General features: G+C 29.2%; 2 protein-coding genes across 2 annotated transcripts; both read right to left on the minus strand.

Moving 5' to 3' along the window:
* Nucleotides 1–71: 71 nt before the first annotated feature.
* Nucleotides 72–2,138, minus strand: LOC112454268 (the record flags this gene model as incomplete). Its single annotated transcript, XM_025015560.1, has 6 exons — nt 1,751–2,138; nt 1,163–1,282; nt 922–1,039; nt 576–840; nt 362–484; nt 72–156 (listed from the first exon to the last, which is right to left on the minus strand). Coding segments are annotated over exons 1-6 (924 nt in total), but the record flags the coding sequence as incomplete, so codon positions are not given.
* A 777-nt stretch (nt 2,139–2,915) lies between these two features.
* On the minus strand, nt 2,916–14,379 carry LOC112454269. The gene is made up of 18 exons (XM_025015561.1): nt 14,220–14,379; nt 12,589–12,708; nt 12,405–12,522; nt 11,619–11,880; nt 10,943–11,059; nt 10,725–10,815; nt 10,491–10,636; nt 10,213–10,345; nt 8,492–8,562; nt 6,581–6,737; nt 6,119–6,238; nt 5,921–6,038; nt 5,580–5,847; nt 5,387–5,509; nt 5,107–5,197; nt 4,806–4,948; nt 3,139–3,271; nt 2,916–3,051 (listed from the first exon to the last, which is right to left on the minus strand). The coding sequence occupies exons 1-18, from the start codon at nt 14,361–14,363 to the stop codon at nt 3,001–3,003; spliced, it is 2,406 nt and encodes an 801-aa protein (XP_024871329.1). The 5' UTR covers nt 14,364–14,379; the 3' UTR covers nt 2,916–3,000.
* Between the last annotated feature and the right edge of the window lie 1,372 nt (nt 14,380–15,751).

The raw sequence follows: 15,751 nt of genomic DNA on the forward strand, positions 1-15,751 counted from the left end.
ATGTACAAATATAATATATAAATATATTTAAAATTAATAAGTTTTGTAAATAAACAATTACTTACGCGATAGAGATTAACGCTCAACGACAATACTCCAAATGGTAATAGTACTGAATATGCCCATGTATAATGTACCTTCAACATTTCGATAAACCTTAAATAACGATAAATTTTAAATGCGCGTAGAGAAAATATATAGTCACGCAAGTGACTGTTGCCAATTACGTATGCTAATGATTTATATGATTTATAAATTTTAGACATTTTATAGCCTGATTTATTAAAAAATTAGAAGATTCGAAAAGAAATCGCACTATGGAATAAAGAAACTTCTAATCATATTAATGACAATCACGAACTCGATTGCTTTTTTGTACATATTGAAGCCACTGATTATTCCTTGACATATTATCGAACTTCTCTCGATGGGAGATGCAATACCTCGCATCGTATTTTTGTGTAGTGCTTGTTCTATGCGACAGCTGAAATTGATAATGTAACTGCAACACATGTTTGCACAAACGTCGTTAAAATTAATCGATTTATTTTTTGAAGCCCCGAACTTTACTTTACCTGGCTATTTCAAATAAACCGCACACATGTTGTATGTATGTCATATTAAGTGTTTCGGTAGCTACCACTGTGGTTAGACCAGACAGGACAACAAGACATAAAAACAACAAAATTAGAAAAAAATACTTTTGATGATCTATAAAACATTCTATTAGGACCGGAAATTGTCGTACACGAGATTCATTTTTATTGGATATCATGTCCAAAAGAAAGTTTGATAGAAACTGTATCAGAATGAAGCAAGAAATAGATATATAGATGAACACTGTAATTAAACGATTAAAGTCTGAATTTGTATTAGTAACCGAATTTAGAGCGCGGAAGAATTATTCAAGATATTGCTTACATGTTGTAATTAATGTAATGAATCTTCCGATAGCTGAATATTCTTTTATTATTTTAATTTCTTGCATGTTGTTTAATTCAGCCCAATCACAACGCACTCGATCCATAAAGTATCGCATCTGCATGCGTTCATAAATGATTATTTAATTTTTCCGAAAATATTTCATATGTGGTATTGATAATAATCGCTTTTCCCAGAAGTTTCGCTTTGAGTATTTGCATTTTATATCGAACGCTCTTACCTGTCTTATATTTAAACACAGCATATTATATTTTAATGCATAAGATAACCATGAGATGCTGTACGCGAGAACATGTAGAAGAATGTCTATGTCATACTCAGTCGTGATGAAAGTCGTTAGCTAAAAGTGATATTTTCCATTCAAAATATTTCTATTTTTATGTTAAAGATGATTCTTTTAGCAAATTATCTTTGAAGAAGTTATTTAAAGTATATAAAAATCAGAAATTTTTGTTTAATTATTACGAAATTTATTATAAATCCTTATTATAATTTAATTTAAAAAAATATTTTTTGATGTGAGAGCTAATGAGAGCAATTATAATTAAGTTTAGACAAAATATTATTATATTATAATTATAAAAAAATATTATCAAAATTTATTATATCATTTTTTGTTATAATGTAATATTTATGACAAAAGAGAAATATTTTTCTTTTAATGAGAATAATCATATATTAATATTTTTTGATTTTACTATAATAATAAAATTTAATTTTGTGTAAACTTTATTTTATTAATTTTTATCTTAAATATAGTATACGAAGGATTAATGAGAGACGTGAAATAAAAAAAATATCGTCATACCTGAAATACTACACCTGATACAAGCATTATGGTCGTAAATGTTATTACGATCTGTCTGAAACTAGACTTTTGATAGGGCCACAAACCAATGCATAGTAATAAAATTCGATTAATTGAATAGTACCTATTTATTATCGGACAATTTTGGCATTCCGGTGTTATAACGCGTTTGTGTCGAATTTCTTTCCACGAGTCACCACTTAGCTTTGGCATGTTTTATTGTAGATTATAATTCACTATTTCTCCATATTCAAAATATTGTTCTGGTCTCTTGGAAAATTACGATAGCTTACTATAGTTACGCAAATTATAGCTTTGGCATATATTTCGCTAGTGTCTGTATCTATAACCCCTAGGCGAACGTTATTACTTACGTGATGAACCAATTATTTTTTTCTCCGCGTATTTCTCTTTTACGTTCGATCGGCGCAAGCGCAATTGCAATTTCGCTTTCACGCGTTTCCGACGTCTCTTCATTTCTATTCGACACTCGGAACGTTACGGTACTTCCCTTGCGGTGCGCGTACTGAAATAATGTGTGCTAACATCGTATGAGATTAACTATAAAGATTATTATTGTAATCGTCTATTGTAATCGTCCGAAACTGTGATTTGTGTACCATGCTTGGCAAACATCATAAAGATTACGTTGTGAATTACGTTGTGATGACTTATTTGGATCAAGAACTCTAAATTAGTAAGCTGTCATAATTACTAATGCAATATATTAGTTTGTAACGTAATTACCCTTAAAACTCACAATGCCGTAAAAAATCTCCATTTATATGGCATTTCTATTAATACATTTTCATAAAGTTAATTTATTAAGATTAAATAGCCGGAACGTGAATAAACTTTCTAAAAATATTGGACATAATGATAATATTATCGTTCTTACTCCTAGAATATATATTAATTTTACAAATCTGATAAAAAAACTGTACAATGTAAACAGGAAGCGGAATTATGTTTTCCTTTTTTTTTTAGAGATACAGTTCGATTGTTTTGCGTATCCTCTTGGATTAATGTTGTATCAATCCTTATTATATTTTTGCATTACGCATTACGGTTCCATAAAACATATACTGGTTAATTCCGTAAAATTGTTCTTTATACAATAAATAATAATAAATATAATTTTACAAATTACTTTTGTACTATTACATTAACATTTGCAATAGGTATACCAGAATTACTGTATTGTGACACAACCTATGTGTTCGACTAATGATAAATTTTATTTTACGAGCTCACTGGATAGAATAAATTACCATAAAATATGAAAGTGACATGCTTGTAAGCTAAAATGAAAAGCGAAAATTGTATTTTTGACAATTTATAAAGCAATAATGTTCGATGACAGATTAGTATTAGTGTCGAGAATTTACCGTGGCGAATCCTTCTAACGACGGAATGAATAAGCCGCCGATCATAATTGTGCAATGTCGCATACTTCTTTGCATTACAAGCAGCAATAACTTTTGCACTTTCACCGGAGCCGTGTACCATTGTACGTTGTATCTATATAATATACCATTAGAAGATCATAATTGAAAGTTTTAATATACATATTGGAACAAATTTATTCTTCTCTATATATTATAATATACATATATATTAGGGTGGTCCTTATTTACTCGACAAAAAATTTTTTTCTTTAATTTTTTCGATTGATTTTTAAAGTGTATTTTCCACAAAAATCGGACTAGAGGACTTTTCTTTTTTATTTAACATGTGTGCCTTGCTTTTCTGCACCGTTTGAGACCTTATTCGTCTTATTTAAACAATTAGGCGAATTATTAATAACTAAAAATAAAAGTAATAAATAGTTATTGCATTTATTGTATCCTGACATAGTTGGGAGCCCCGAGGACCCCTATTCTAGGAGGGGACCTGAGAAGACTTAAGGGGGGAAACCACTGTAACGGCCGGAAAAAGAATGCTATTTTCGTAAATTTTTTTTCGCGAGAAATAATAAATTTAATGAAATTGGTGCAAAAAAATTGTGGGTGCGCGGGCGCTCCGTCAGAACAGGATGTCTAAAATAAATTTGGTGTCATTTTAAACTATATAATATGTAGTTTCAGTTAAGCGTACGGATTTTTTGAAATATTAATCTTTAACAAAATGGCGCAGTTCTAAAAAAAAGTTCGAAATTCAACCAAAAATTTTTTTACTTTTTTAATTGTTTTTCAAAAACTAATTGTCAAATAAAAAAATCGTACGCTTAACTGAAGACAATTTTGTTATAAACATTCTGTCCAAATTTCAAGTCATTCGGATAAAAATTGGCTGAGATACGCGAGCGCCCAGCTACAAAATTGTAGTTTCGAGAAAAACGCGTTTAAACTTTGACAACTGATTATTTTATATAGAGTAATAGAGTAATCTTTTAATTTTTGTCCTTCTTTTGGCTCTAAACATACTACTATAACTTTTGTAGCCACACATAATTTTTTCCAGCTGATCAAGCAATAAATGCAATAACTATTTATTTTTATTTTTTAGTTATTAACAATTTACCTAATTGTTTAAATGAGACGTATAAGGTCTCAAACGATGCAGAAAAGCAAGACACACATGTCAAAAAAAGAAAAGTGCTTTAGGCCGATTTTTGTGGAAAATACGCTTTAAAAACCAATGTTGATGGAATAAACAGTTTAATACAAAAGAACTCAAATGTTTAAAAATCCGAGGGCACGGGTTTCCGTTATCTGATCGAGCTGAACTTTGGCAGGGATTATTTTTTTGCGAATTGGAAACATTCTGGGGGGTGCCGCAGAATAAAAGTCGAAAAATAAGGACCATCCTAATATATATTTTATATATACATATATGCATATACAGAATGTAACATAAATGTGGGTCGCTTCTTTAGGGGCGTATGATTGTCAAGTGAAAACAATGCATTTTTGGACATACGTTTATGTGAACTTTTTTACTCATTTTGATGAGTAGACTCACCCTTCAAGTAGCGGCCCACATTTATGTTACACTCTATATATATATATATATATATATATATATATAGAGTATATGACTAATTAACTCTCACGTTTTATGAAAGACATTACTGCTATGATCGATCACCTCCTGTCCCAAATAGTTGCAGAAGAACAGATACCAAAAATGACCAAGAACAAACAGAAGAGTTGTTATTGTATCCTGATATTCCTCGGTCGTTATTAGCCGAGAAAGCTGCGATCATACAAACGATCAGTTTGCTTTGTGAGGAATGCAAATCTTGTATCTACGGATACAATGGTATACGCAGGTGTGTCACGTTGACAACATCTAAGATATGTTAATTACTCAGCGTTATTAGTATCGATAAGAATATATCAGTAATTACTCACGCGATAGAGATTGATGCTCAGCGATAGCACGGTTATTGGTAGTGTGATAAAATACACCCACTTAAAACTTGTTATCGACATTTCGATAAACCTTGAATAATGACGTGTATAGGATGAATATGTATGTATATGTATAATAATTACTACCTGACAAAAGTCAGGTAATAGTTATTATACATGTATATCAGGCAAAAGTTATTAGAGAAATGAATAATTTAGAAAAAAATCACGGTAGAGAATGAAAAAAATTTTCTTGGTTAAATTAATGAGAATTACGGACTCAATTGCTTTCCTGTGTACATCGACTGCACTGACTATTCCCTGACATATTATTGTGTTTTTTTCAGCAACAGATATTATATCTCTCGCCATACCTTTGTGCAATGCTTGTTCTACGCGACAACTGAAACGTAATGAAATTTGTAAAACGTCATCAAAATTTGTTGATCCGCTTCTTGAAACACTGTATTTACTTGGCTACTTCGAATAATCCACATGCGTGTTGCGTGTATGACATGAAAAGCGTCTCGATGGCTATTACCGTGGTTAGGCCACATATGACAACAAGGAACACATATGACATGAGCAGAGTGAAATACTTTTCTTGATCCACAAAACACTCGGCCTCGGCCGGAAGCCGCCGCGGACGAGATTCGTTTGCGGCCGTTATTATGTAGTCCAGAATAAAATTTGCTGCTAGCTGTACCACGACAAAGCCAAATATAGACATATAGATGAACACTGCAATAGTTAAATCAATTTTAAATCATTACCGAAACTTGGGAAGCACGTTGGAACATTAGATGTTGCTTACGTGTCGTAACTAACGTGATAAATCTTCCGATAGCTGAATACCGTTTTATTATTTCAAGTTCACGCGCATTGTTTAATTCACTCCAGTCGAAACGCACTCGTTCTACAAGACCTCGCATCTAAATTTGTAAGATAATGATTATCCGTCATTTTTTTTCTCAAAAATGTCCTAAATAGGATTAATATCAAATATAGTTACCTTTTTCATATTTAAGCAAAAAAGATTATACTTCAACATATAGCTCAGCCATGGAATACTATACGCGAGGATCTTTAAAAGAAGTTCCATGCTGTATTCTTTCGTGACGAAGGTTGTTAGCTGAAAGCGATACATTTTTCCGGCTATTTTGACTTTTAATTAATTTTGTTAATATTAATGACCTTCTGGCTAGAATAATTTTGTAGTGGCTTCGAAGAAGTTGTTATACAATATACATACATATACAAATATATAATAATTCTAATTAGCATTTAACATCGCTGAATTCATCAGAATATTCAGAATTTTATGCTATTGCAATTTCCTCGCAGAGAATTTATTAAAATTAATTATGCGCTAAATTTTCGCGCACTCTATTTTGTTCATTCTTATATCAAATAGCAATATTAAATAACATCGAAGATAATTAGTTACAGATATAAGATTTAAAGAGATTCATACCTGAAATACTACGCTGGATAAAAGTACTAAGGTTATAAATGTTATTAGAATACACCTGAAACCAAATCCTTGATATGGCCATAGGCCGACACATAGTAACAGGTTCCGATTAATAGTGTAATAACTATCCGCCATACAACTCATTTCGGTACGAGTGCTGCGATGCATTTGTGTTCAAATTTTTTCTAGAAATATCTTTTTTTCATCTCCACTTGCTATGTTCTTTTATAATTTCATATTTTCTAATTTTCCACGTTTTTCCACTTGCAAATATTACACTAATGTCGAAATTACAAAATTCTACTAATATCGTAAAATTACAAAATTGTAACTTAAATTATAGTTTTAGCTTACATCTGAATAAAGCGTCTAAATATTGGAAACAAATATGTATTACTTCCAAAGTTATTTTCTCTCTATTATTGTCGCCCCCTTATATTCGATCGACGCAAGCGCAATTGCAACGTCGTTTTCGCGCATTTTCATGCTTCTTCAGTTCGATTCGAGACGTTAGACGGTAACGGTGCTCGGGTGCTCTCCTTCGACATGTATTCAACAATATTAATATTGTTGGAAAAAGATTGCTATACGATTATAATCATCAGAACGTTGTAAGGTGTGTATGGGAATATTGGATATCATTATACGACAAATATTTTGAAGATTGATTTTACTTTAATATATTTAAGGTGCGCGAAACTATGAATTAATATATCATTATACTGTCAAAACTTAGACATATTTCTCATGTGTCTGAATTGATAGGTAATATTCTAATGTTTCATTTCATAGAACATTGATTTATAATGTTATCTTCTTTTATACATCATGCTCTAAAAAGGGATACAATCCGAAAGCAATTTTCTTCCCTTTTGTTCTTTTTTCTTCGAAAACATCAGAAAGCTTTTTTTCGCATTTTTCGTACTATATTTTTAATGATGTTAGTTGATGAAATTAATGGCAACGTGGAAACTGCATTCGCCCGGTGAAATAAAAAAGGAGCGTATAAATGTTGGTACATTTGCTGTGAATGTAAAAACTAGTGCTTGTAGAAATTTTCTACTACCATACTCTATTTTCAGTATCTCCTTTTTTCGTTTTCTATATACCTATATGTGTGTGTATTCATGTTCAGTATGTTCTCTTAACATACGCGCAGATGAGTCAAGATTCACAATTGTTTTTCAGCTTGAATAACCATCATAGATTCATATATCACGTCTATGTAGAAAATGGAAATAGGAGTGGTATTTTATGATTAAAACTTGACGATTAAATTGATATTTATATATTATATTTTGACAAGCAATACATTTAACACTACTTTGTACTACAGGGAATCTTAAGACACTGGCTCGATCATTTCTGTACGTGAATTATAATTTTTCGTTGCATGTGATCTCGTATGTATTTCGATGATCGACCAGCACAAAGTGATTTTTAATGACATTTTCGTCTGTGGTATTATGCATATCACCCATGAGAACGTTAATTTTGTAGTGACACAAAAATCGTGAAATAAGATAAAGAGCAGCTCAAGAGCTAAAATATAAATCATATTATAATTGATCCTATTTATAAAAATGTTATATTATTCCTTTCAGTATAAATGTGTAAAGACGTCTAGCAAATGATGCTATTTCAGTGCCCAATTTAAAAAATAAACAAAAGTATTCAGTGTTGAAAGGGTTAATATAATGTCACAAATAATATGTTTTTCACATCTTTTATTTTTCCTCATTATAACTTAATAAAAATAAAATTTGATGTTATATCTCGTAGTAATATACATTTTTTCTCTTAATTAAAGCTTTTAATAACAAAGTGCTAGTAAAATTAAGGCTATTATCATTGATATCTAATAAATTCCAATGTTTGCATAGCTATCAGTGTATTAAAAAGATATTTTACCATGCTCCTATAAAAGTCAACAGTTTTGCGGTGTAGTAATATTCCTGTAAAATTTTCAACTCCTCTTTGCACTTTATTAAATTCCAATGATAATTTATTAGCTTTAGTAGCTTTTTTATCTATCGTTAATAATAATAAGCATTGCTTTTTTTATACGTTATTATATATATGTATATGTGATTTTAATATATTTTATTTCTTAAACAAAATAAGAGGACCAAATATGGGGATATTTGAATAGTTATATATGTATAAAATAAAAGTTTTAAATATCTTTCACGTAGAATATCTTAAACTTAAATGTTTTGATGTTTTGAAAGTCAGTGTCATTACAAAAATGTACAATATTTACAATATTGTACATTTTTGAGACAAATATAACTATATAGGTAAAGAATTTACATCTTCAGATTTCGTATAAAATGTAACATATTTTAAAGCGATATACTTTGAATATGTCTATACATTGTATCGTTATACGGCCATAGACCAAGCATGGTTAACAAGATTTGTTGGATTCTGTAGTAACGTTCGCCGATAGATTCCATCTTTTTGCGAAGGCTGAAGCACGATTGCGCCGAAAGACGCCGAGAAAAACAACAATTCTATTTATACATTCTATACTTATATTTTATTAAAGATTCTCGCTTTCCGCTATTTTTATCGCATTTCTGTTTCAATGATTGTGCGAAATTATGGTAATAAATAATTAATAATAGAAGCCAAACAGCAGTAGAAAAGTTCATCTGTCGTACCAGTAAAAGAAAAGGGTCAGTAATGAGCCGATCAATACATATTACTTTCCAGACGATATTTCTGTAATTGTCGTAAAGTACCAATGGTAAGATAAAGATTGTTCTGCAAAGTGTGCAAATAAGATGATAATATTGAAAGGGAAAAATTTTCTTTCTCCCGAAGTTGGCGCAGGCGCTTTCATCATTTTGCGCTAACGATCGTTCTTCGGTTTCGTTCAAGTGTTCGTAATAGACGTTATTTTAATCTTGTTGAACAGTTGAATGAATAGTTACCTTCTGCATAACAAACGAAGATAATTCTCCATTCGATTAAAGTTGAGTAGAAGGGAGACTGAGCACCGGAAGCAAGGTTATTATCCTCACGGAACGTGATTTCAATAGAATTTTTTCGAAGGAACGCATTGCCATTCAAATTCGTGTCTATTTTTAGCTTGCTTATTTCTTTTATAGATTACAAATTGTTAAAGAAAATTGTTCACTTGATGGTATTTGTACGTATATACATACATATTTTTATTTATATAAAAAGTAGTAAATTTAAACATTTTTATTTTATTTTCTTTATTATAAAAATAAGCAAGCTATTTTAATCAAACATGTTTGTACATTGGGGAAAATGTGACATAATGATTAACGTTGTAGTATTTGCTAAACAGATTGAAATTAATAACAAAGGAGTCAAGATTATACTTTTTAAACACAGATCTTTAATCGTATTGCTTATTAAAAATATTTTGTTAAAATTAATATGATTTTGTGAGATTTATATAACATGTGATATCATGTGTTTCCGTATTATCATAAAATTATAAAATTGACGGATGTATTTTTTATAACTGAAGTTGTATAGAACATAAGAGCGTCAGAAAAGAAAGCAATAAGCTCATCATCTAAAACAAAAAATATTATTTATATGTATAGCTGGTTAATACAATAATTACTTTTATTAATGCTGTGACTTCTCACCGTGGCCAAACCTTCAAAGGAGGGACTGAACAAACCAGCAGCATCAATTTTATAACTTTTTATAGTTTTTCTAATCAAAAAAAGTACAAACTTTTGTATCTTTAACGGAGCATTGTACCATTTTGTATTGCATCTATATTGCGAAAAAAGAAAAACTAATTCTTTTCTGAACATATCTTTATATAGAACCTATATATGAGTCTTCAAATTGTAAAATTTTTGATTATACAATATATCATATATTGTATTTAAAAAAATCTATTAATTGCACTACATACATTGTTCGATGGACATGACTGTCGCGATTTATAAATTCTTGCCCAACAAAATTGGCTACAATTAAAAATAGAAAAAGGAAAACTACATAACAGAGTAATTTAACAATTTCCATCTTTTCCTGTTGCATCGTCATTATTCGAAATAGCTGCAAATAAAATCGATGGTTGCAATAATTACAAATAATCTTATAAAGCTAGCGACAGTGATCGTATACAACCAGTATTTCTACACACACGAAAGAGACTAACAGTTGCCGAACATATAGCCGTTACAGCCATAAATAAGTACGACAGTCCAAACTTTGCTTTTAATAGGTCCGAAAATCTAACAGAATAAAGATTTTCCGTTATTACTCTCCATCATTAAATTGCAAAAAGTTACAATGTTCTTTGAGCTCTTGCCAATACTCTATTTGAATAAGAGACATTTTTGGAATTAGTGATATACTAACTCGATCGCTCTCCTATGGATGTCCACTGCAGCGGTTATTTTATCATGGAATATAATATAGCTTTTAGCTATAGGTATTTGTGAAACATCTATGCTTAACATACGTTCCATACGGTAACTATAAAATTCTGTATGTCATGAAAGAAGTACATAATACAGCACGCTATTAATTTAAATTTTTACCATAAAACTATATCATATAGTTGTTCTATTATACATTATTTTAATAAATATGAAACACATATATATTCAGCAATAATAAATATGAATCAATTAGGTATATCCCATATTGTTTACTTCTTATTACTTTCCTATTATTTCCATCAGCTTTTCTTCTTGCCCTATTTCCTCACTATTTTATATTTGCGAAATCACATGTAATTATGCATAAAACGAAAGAAAAAGCAACGCAAGAGTAAAAGCAGTAAATAATAAGGAGAAAAGAATGAACGGTGCCAGGATTCGACTGTATCTAAAATCTAATAAGTGCTATGAATAAAAAATCTACAGATTGATATCAATCGAATAAGAAAATCTGATTTATTACCTGAAAATATTTTCTTAAAAAGAAAATACAACCATTAAATTTTTTTAGCTTAAGAGATAAAAAATTAACAAAAGCAATGAAAAAAGTTTTTAATTAGAATTGTTTAATAAGAATCTCACTTACGATGTACCTAGCAATTTTAAACATTCCGAAAGCATGTAATGAGCTTACTAATAAGAACGTTTCAGCAGCTACTCCAGTAGTTCCACTAAGGAGTAGCCCAATAGCCTCATGTATCATTATGATATGAAAATAATTTTGCTGATTGGCAAAATATTTTGTCTGATGGAGAAGCATACGTGGACGAGACTCATTTAAAGGCATTACGATATCAAGTAAATCCGGAATATATTGTACTAAAGTGAAACTGACAATTCCAAAATAGACGCATACTAAAATTTTTAAAATTTTATTAATTTATTCAGTCACACAGAATAATCGTTGCCTCATATGTGTAAACGTTCAAATTATTATTTGTCAAGTTTAACGAAATTATAAAAAAATATATTTTTAAATAATAGATATATAGATCGTATTTTTTACACAAGCATAATTCATATTTTCATGGTTGTTGGTAATATTTATATATATGTATACACTGAAAAAGAACTTTGAAAAGGATGCGTAGTTGTCGCATTAATTTTAAAACCCAACAAGCACGACTTGATGAAATCAACAATTTTTTAGTATTTCGGTTTCTAAAAGATATATTTCGGTTTCTAAAAGATAAAGCTAGCTCATTTATATCAAAATTTATAAAGAATATATATATACAAAATACATAAAGAAAAACTGGTCAATTAATTGTATTAATTTTAAGTTACGTTCTACACTTCAGAAATACATAATTATCTCAGGTAATTCAAATTTGATTTAAATAAAGTAATTAAACATTTTTTCGAAAAATTTTACTTACTTGCTATAGCTATTGTAGATTGTTTTCCAATTTTAGCATATTTATGTAATATATCAATCTCTCGATCGTCTACCAGAATACTCCAATGACTTCGGACACAGTTCCGTAATTGTTTTATCTATTAATACATGCGATGTTATTGTACATAGCGATTAACTTCAGATTAAATTATTGTTAAACTTACATTTTCCATAACAGAAGAGAAAGCAACATATTTGATAAACCATATTAAAATGAGGAAATTAATAGCTAACACTTCCAGAAGAAGATCAAGGCTGTATTCCGGAACGAATAATTTCATAAACTGTAAGCAAACACTTACTGATGTGCGAATAATATTTTATAATTATAGAATTACTAGCAGGTTCTGCATATCTGAAAGAAAAGTTATTTCAAAAAGAACTCATGCATACACAAAATATGCGTTTAAAATATATTCTAAATACTTGTATTATATATGTTACGTATTTATTTTGTAGATTATCCAAATTATATTTCATTATATTATTATTGACAATGATCTCAAATATTGCAATTTCTTGTACATCAAAATGAAAAAGATAGAAAAATATTTAATCTTTAGAATAAAGCCTATGATTATGCGTACTCGATCATGAAAATTGATAAGGAAACGTTTGTCACACTAAAATAGCTGTGTTATGATGAGATTCAAGTGATTTTTAAATTATGTTAAATCTTTCTTAGAAGTATATCCATTATACAAAAGAGATTGAACTATTTACTATAAGTATATAAATACACGTAACAGTATTTAGAGTATATTTTGAATCGCCGTTTGTGTGTGAGTGTAAAATGCGTGTATAATAATTTTTTTAAAATAATTTTTTTGTCAAATATGCAGATGACATTCTTATCTAACAAGCTATTTTTGCACACGGAAAAATTCCAAACACGATTCATAATATTATATTTATATCTAAAAATCTTCTAAATCGAATATTAGATTTCTTAATTAACTAGATAACAGAGATAAACGTAATATATGCTGGACATGGATCTAATTTGAATGTAATAATATCTATTAGTAGTATAAAGAATTATGAAAATTAAGTGACTATGTTAAAAAGTACGACGGAATAGATCTAAAAACTCAGGTAATTATTTGTTCATTATCTGCGTATAGTATGAAATGTATATGTACACGGAGAAAATTTTATATTAAATTTTACTATGCTGTCGCACCAACTGCGGAACATCAAGACGGACAAGTTTAAATGCTATAGTCTTATAGTCTTATAGTAAAATTACTATGTCCATAGCATTTAGTGCTATAATTATAGCATTGAATGCTATGATCGTAGCATTAAATGCTATGAACATAGTAATTTTACTATAAGACTATAGCATTTAAACTTGTGCGTCTTGATGGTCCGCAGCTAGTGCGACACCATAGTAATATTTACTATAAAATTTTCTCCGTGTATGGAATATTTTGACAGTATCCCAAATTCTATGCGTATACTTTTGTTGCATTTTTAAAATTATTCTTTAACACGATGTATTAATTAGATATGTTTTGCAAGTAGAATTTTCCTATATTAATACTAAAAAATTAATTAAAATAATTATAGAAAACAAAAATAAATATAAAAAAGTATGAATATCCATATAGGGTTTTACAATTATTATAAGCACAAATCAAAATTATATTATTTTATTTTAGAATGTCAAATTTAAATATTTACATTAAAAGAACTATTATATCAAGTAGATATGGATAATGTAAGGGTTAAATATATATAACAAATGAAATTAAGTATATGTACAAGGTATGAAAAAAAGCAATGCGAATACCTGAACTGCAAAAAACGATATGTATATCAGTAGTGATAGTATGACTTGAATTTGTTTGATGCTACAATTATCGTATGGCCAGAGTCCAATCGATGACAATAGAATGTAGTTGAGTCTATAGTACTTCTCCTCAGGGAACTCCATTTCAGGCAATAGTCCAAGCGTTACTGAGGACTCATATAGGCTATAGAAGTTTCTTTTCCCTTACCCCGTCACCGTTCACTTAATTTCTTTCAGTATTATATTATCAATTTTTTAACGTTACGGCACTTTGTTGTCCGTACAGACACTAAAGGTAAATGCTATAATTGAGATTTGGATATAATATGCTTATATTCGCATAAAAAGAATATAAGATCCAAAATATAATTCAAAATAAAATAAAGTGCTACGTTTCTCGCGAAAGAGTAACTATATTTTTGTTCTATTATACTCTATTACAGTAATAACTAAATTACCGCAATTTACAGTTATGTGATGTACATATTAACGTTCCTTATTTTGCTTATGTCCCATAAATATGCACGCGAAGTAGGGAACAGGATATTTTATACCAATAGAACGTAAAACAGAATATTTCATACTAATAATACTATATAATAGAACATCGAGCATTACCTATATATATAGGTATATAATGCATTACCTATATATTTCGTACTTTAAAATTTTTCGGGCACGGAATTATTAAGAATACTTAAAATATAACAAGTGATAACTGCAATTCTTCAAATAAAAGTAAAATAAAAGTAAGTTGTAGACTATATTATATTATCAGCAGCAAATATTTTCGAGCATGTGCTGAGCCGAGAAATATTGTAATTAAACTGATCTATTATCTATTTTAGAGGAGAAAAGATAATAAAGTAATATTATAACAAAGAAGCTATTATAAAATGGCAAAATAATCTCATTATATCGGAGTCAAGAGTCAAAATATATTTTTATTTCTTAAATAAATAACGCTCATTAAAATTGCTAGTAATACTGTATAAATACGAAATAAAGAATAACAGTGAATATCCTTCATAATTTTGAATGCAATTGCAACTTTAAATTTTTAAAATGATTACATCTACGCGAAGAAAATGTGGGATAGGTACTTGAATAATAAGAATAAAGAAAAGAAAAAGAAGGAAAAACTTATTTCAATATAACACTTGTTCAATTATGGAAAAATACAAATTAAATCTGTAGGTAAAGATACACTGTACGTTTCAATTATCTCACATTTTTATCTCTTCAGCGATATTATGTTATAGAGCAGCATAGTGGAAAACAATACTTTTTTTTCCATGAGAGAGTACGTGATATCGTTGATTATGAGATTCAGTAACTGAGCTCAGCTTATAGAAAGCTCGAATCTCATAGTAAGTACGTAATAATGTGAATAAATATTATATGATTATACGCGCAAGAATACATTTATAGCTAGACAATACATATATTAGACAGATGTAATAAGAAAACTAAGATATACAAAATATAACAAACATATAACCGTTAAGATATCTTTGCAACAATGTTTGTTA

Source organism: Temnothorax curvispinosus, unplaced genomic scaffold (assembly GCF_003070985.1).
Source record: "Temnothorax curvispinosus isolate PA1 unplaced genomic scaffold, ASM307098v1 QBEX01004937.1, whole genome shotgun sequence".
Lineage (NCBI taxonomy): Eukaryota > Metazoa > Arthropoda > Insecta > Hymenoptera > Formicidae > Temnothorax > Temnothorax curvispinosus.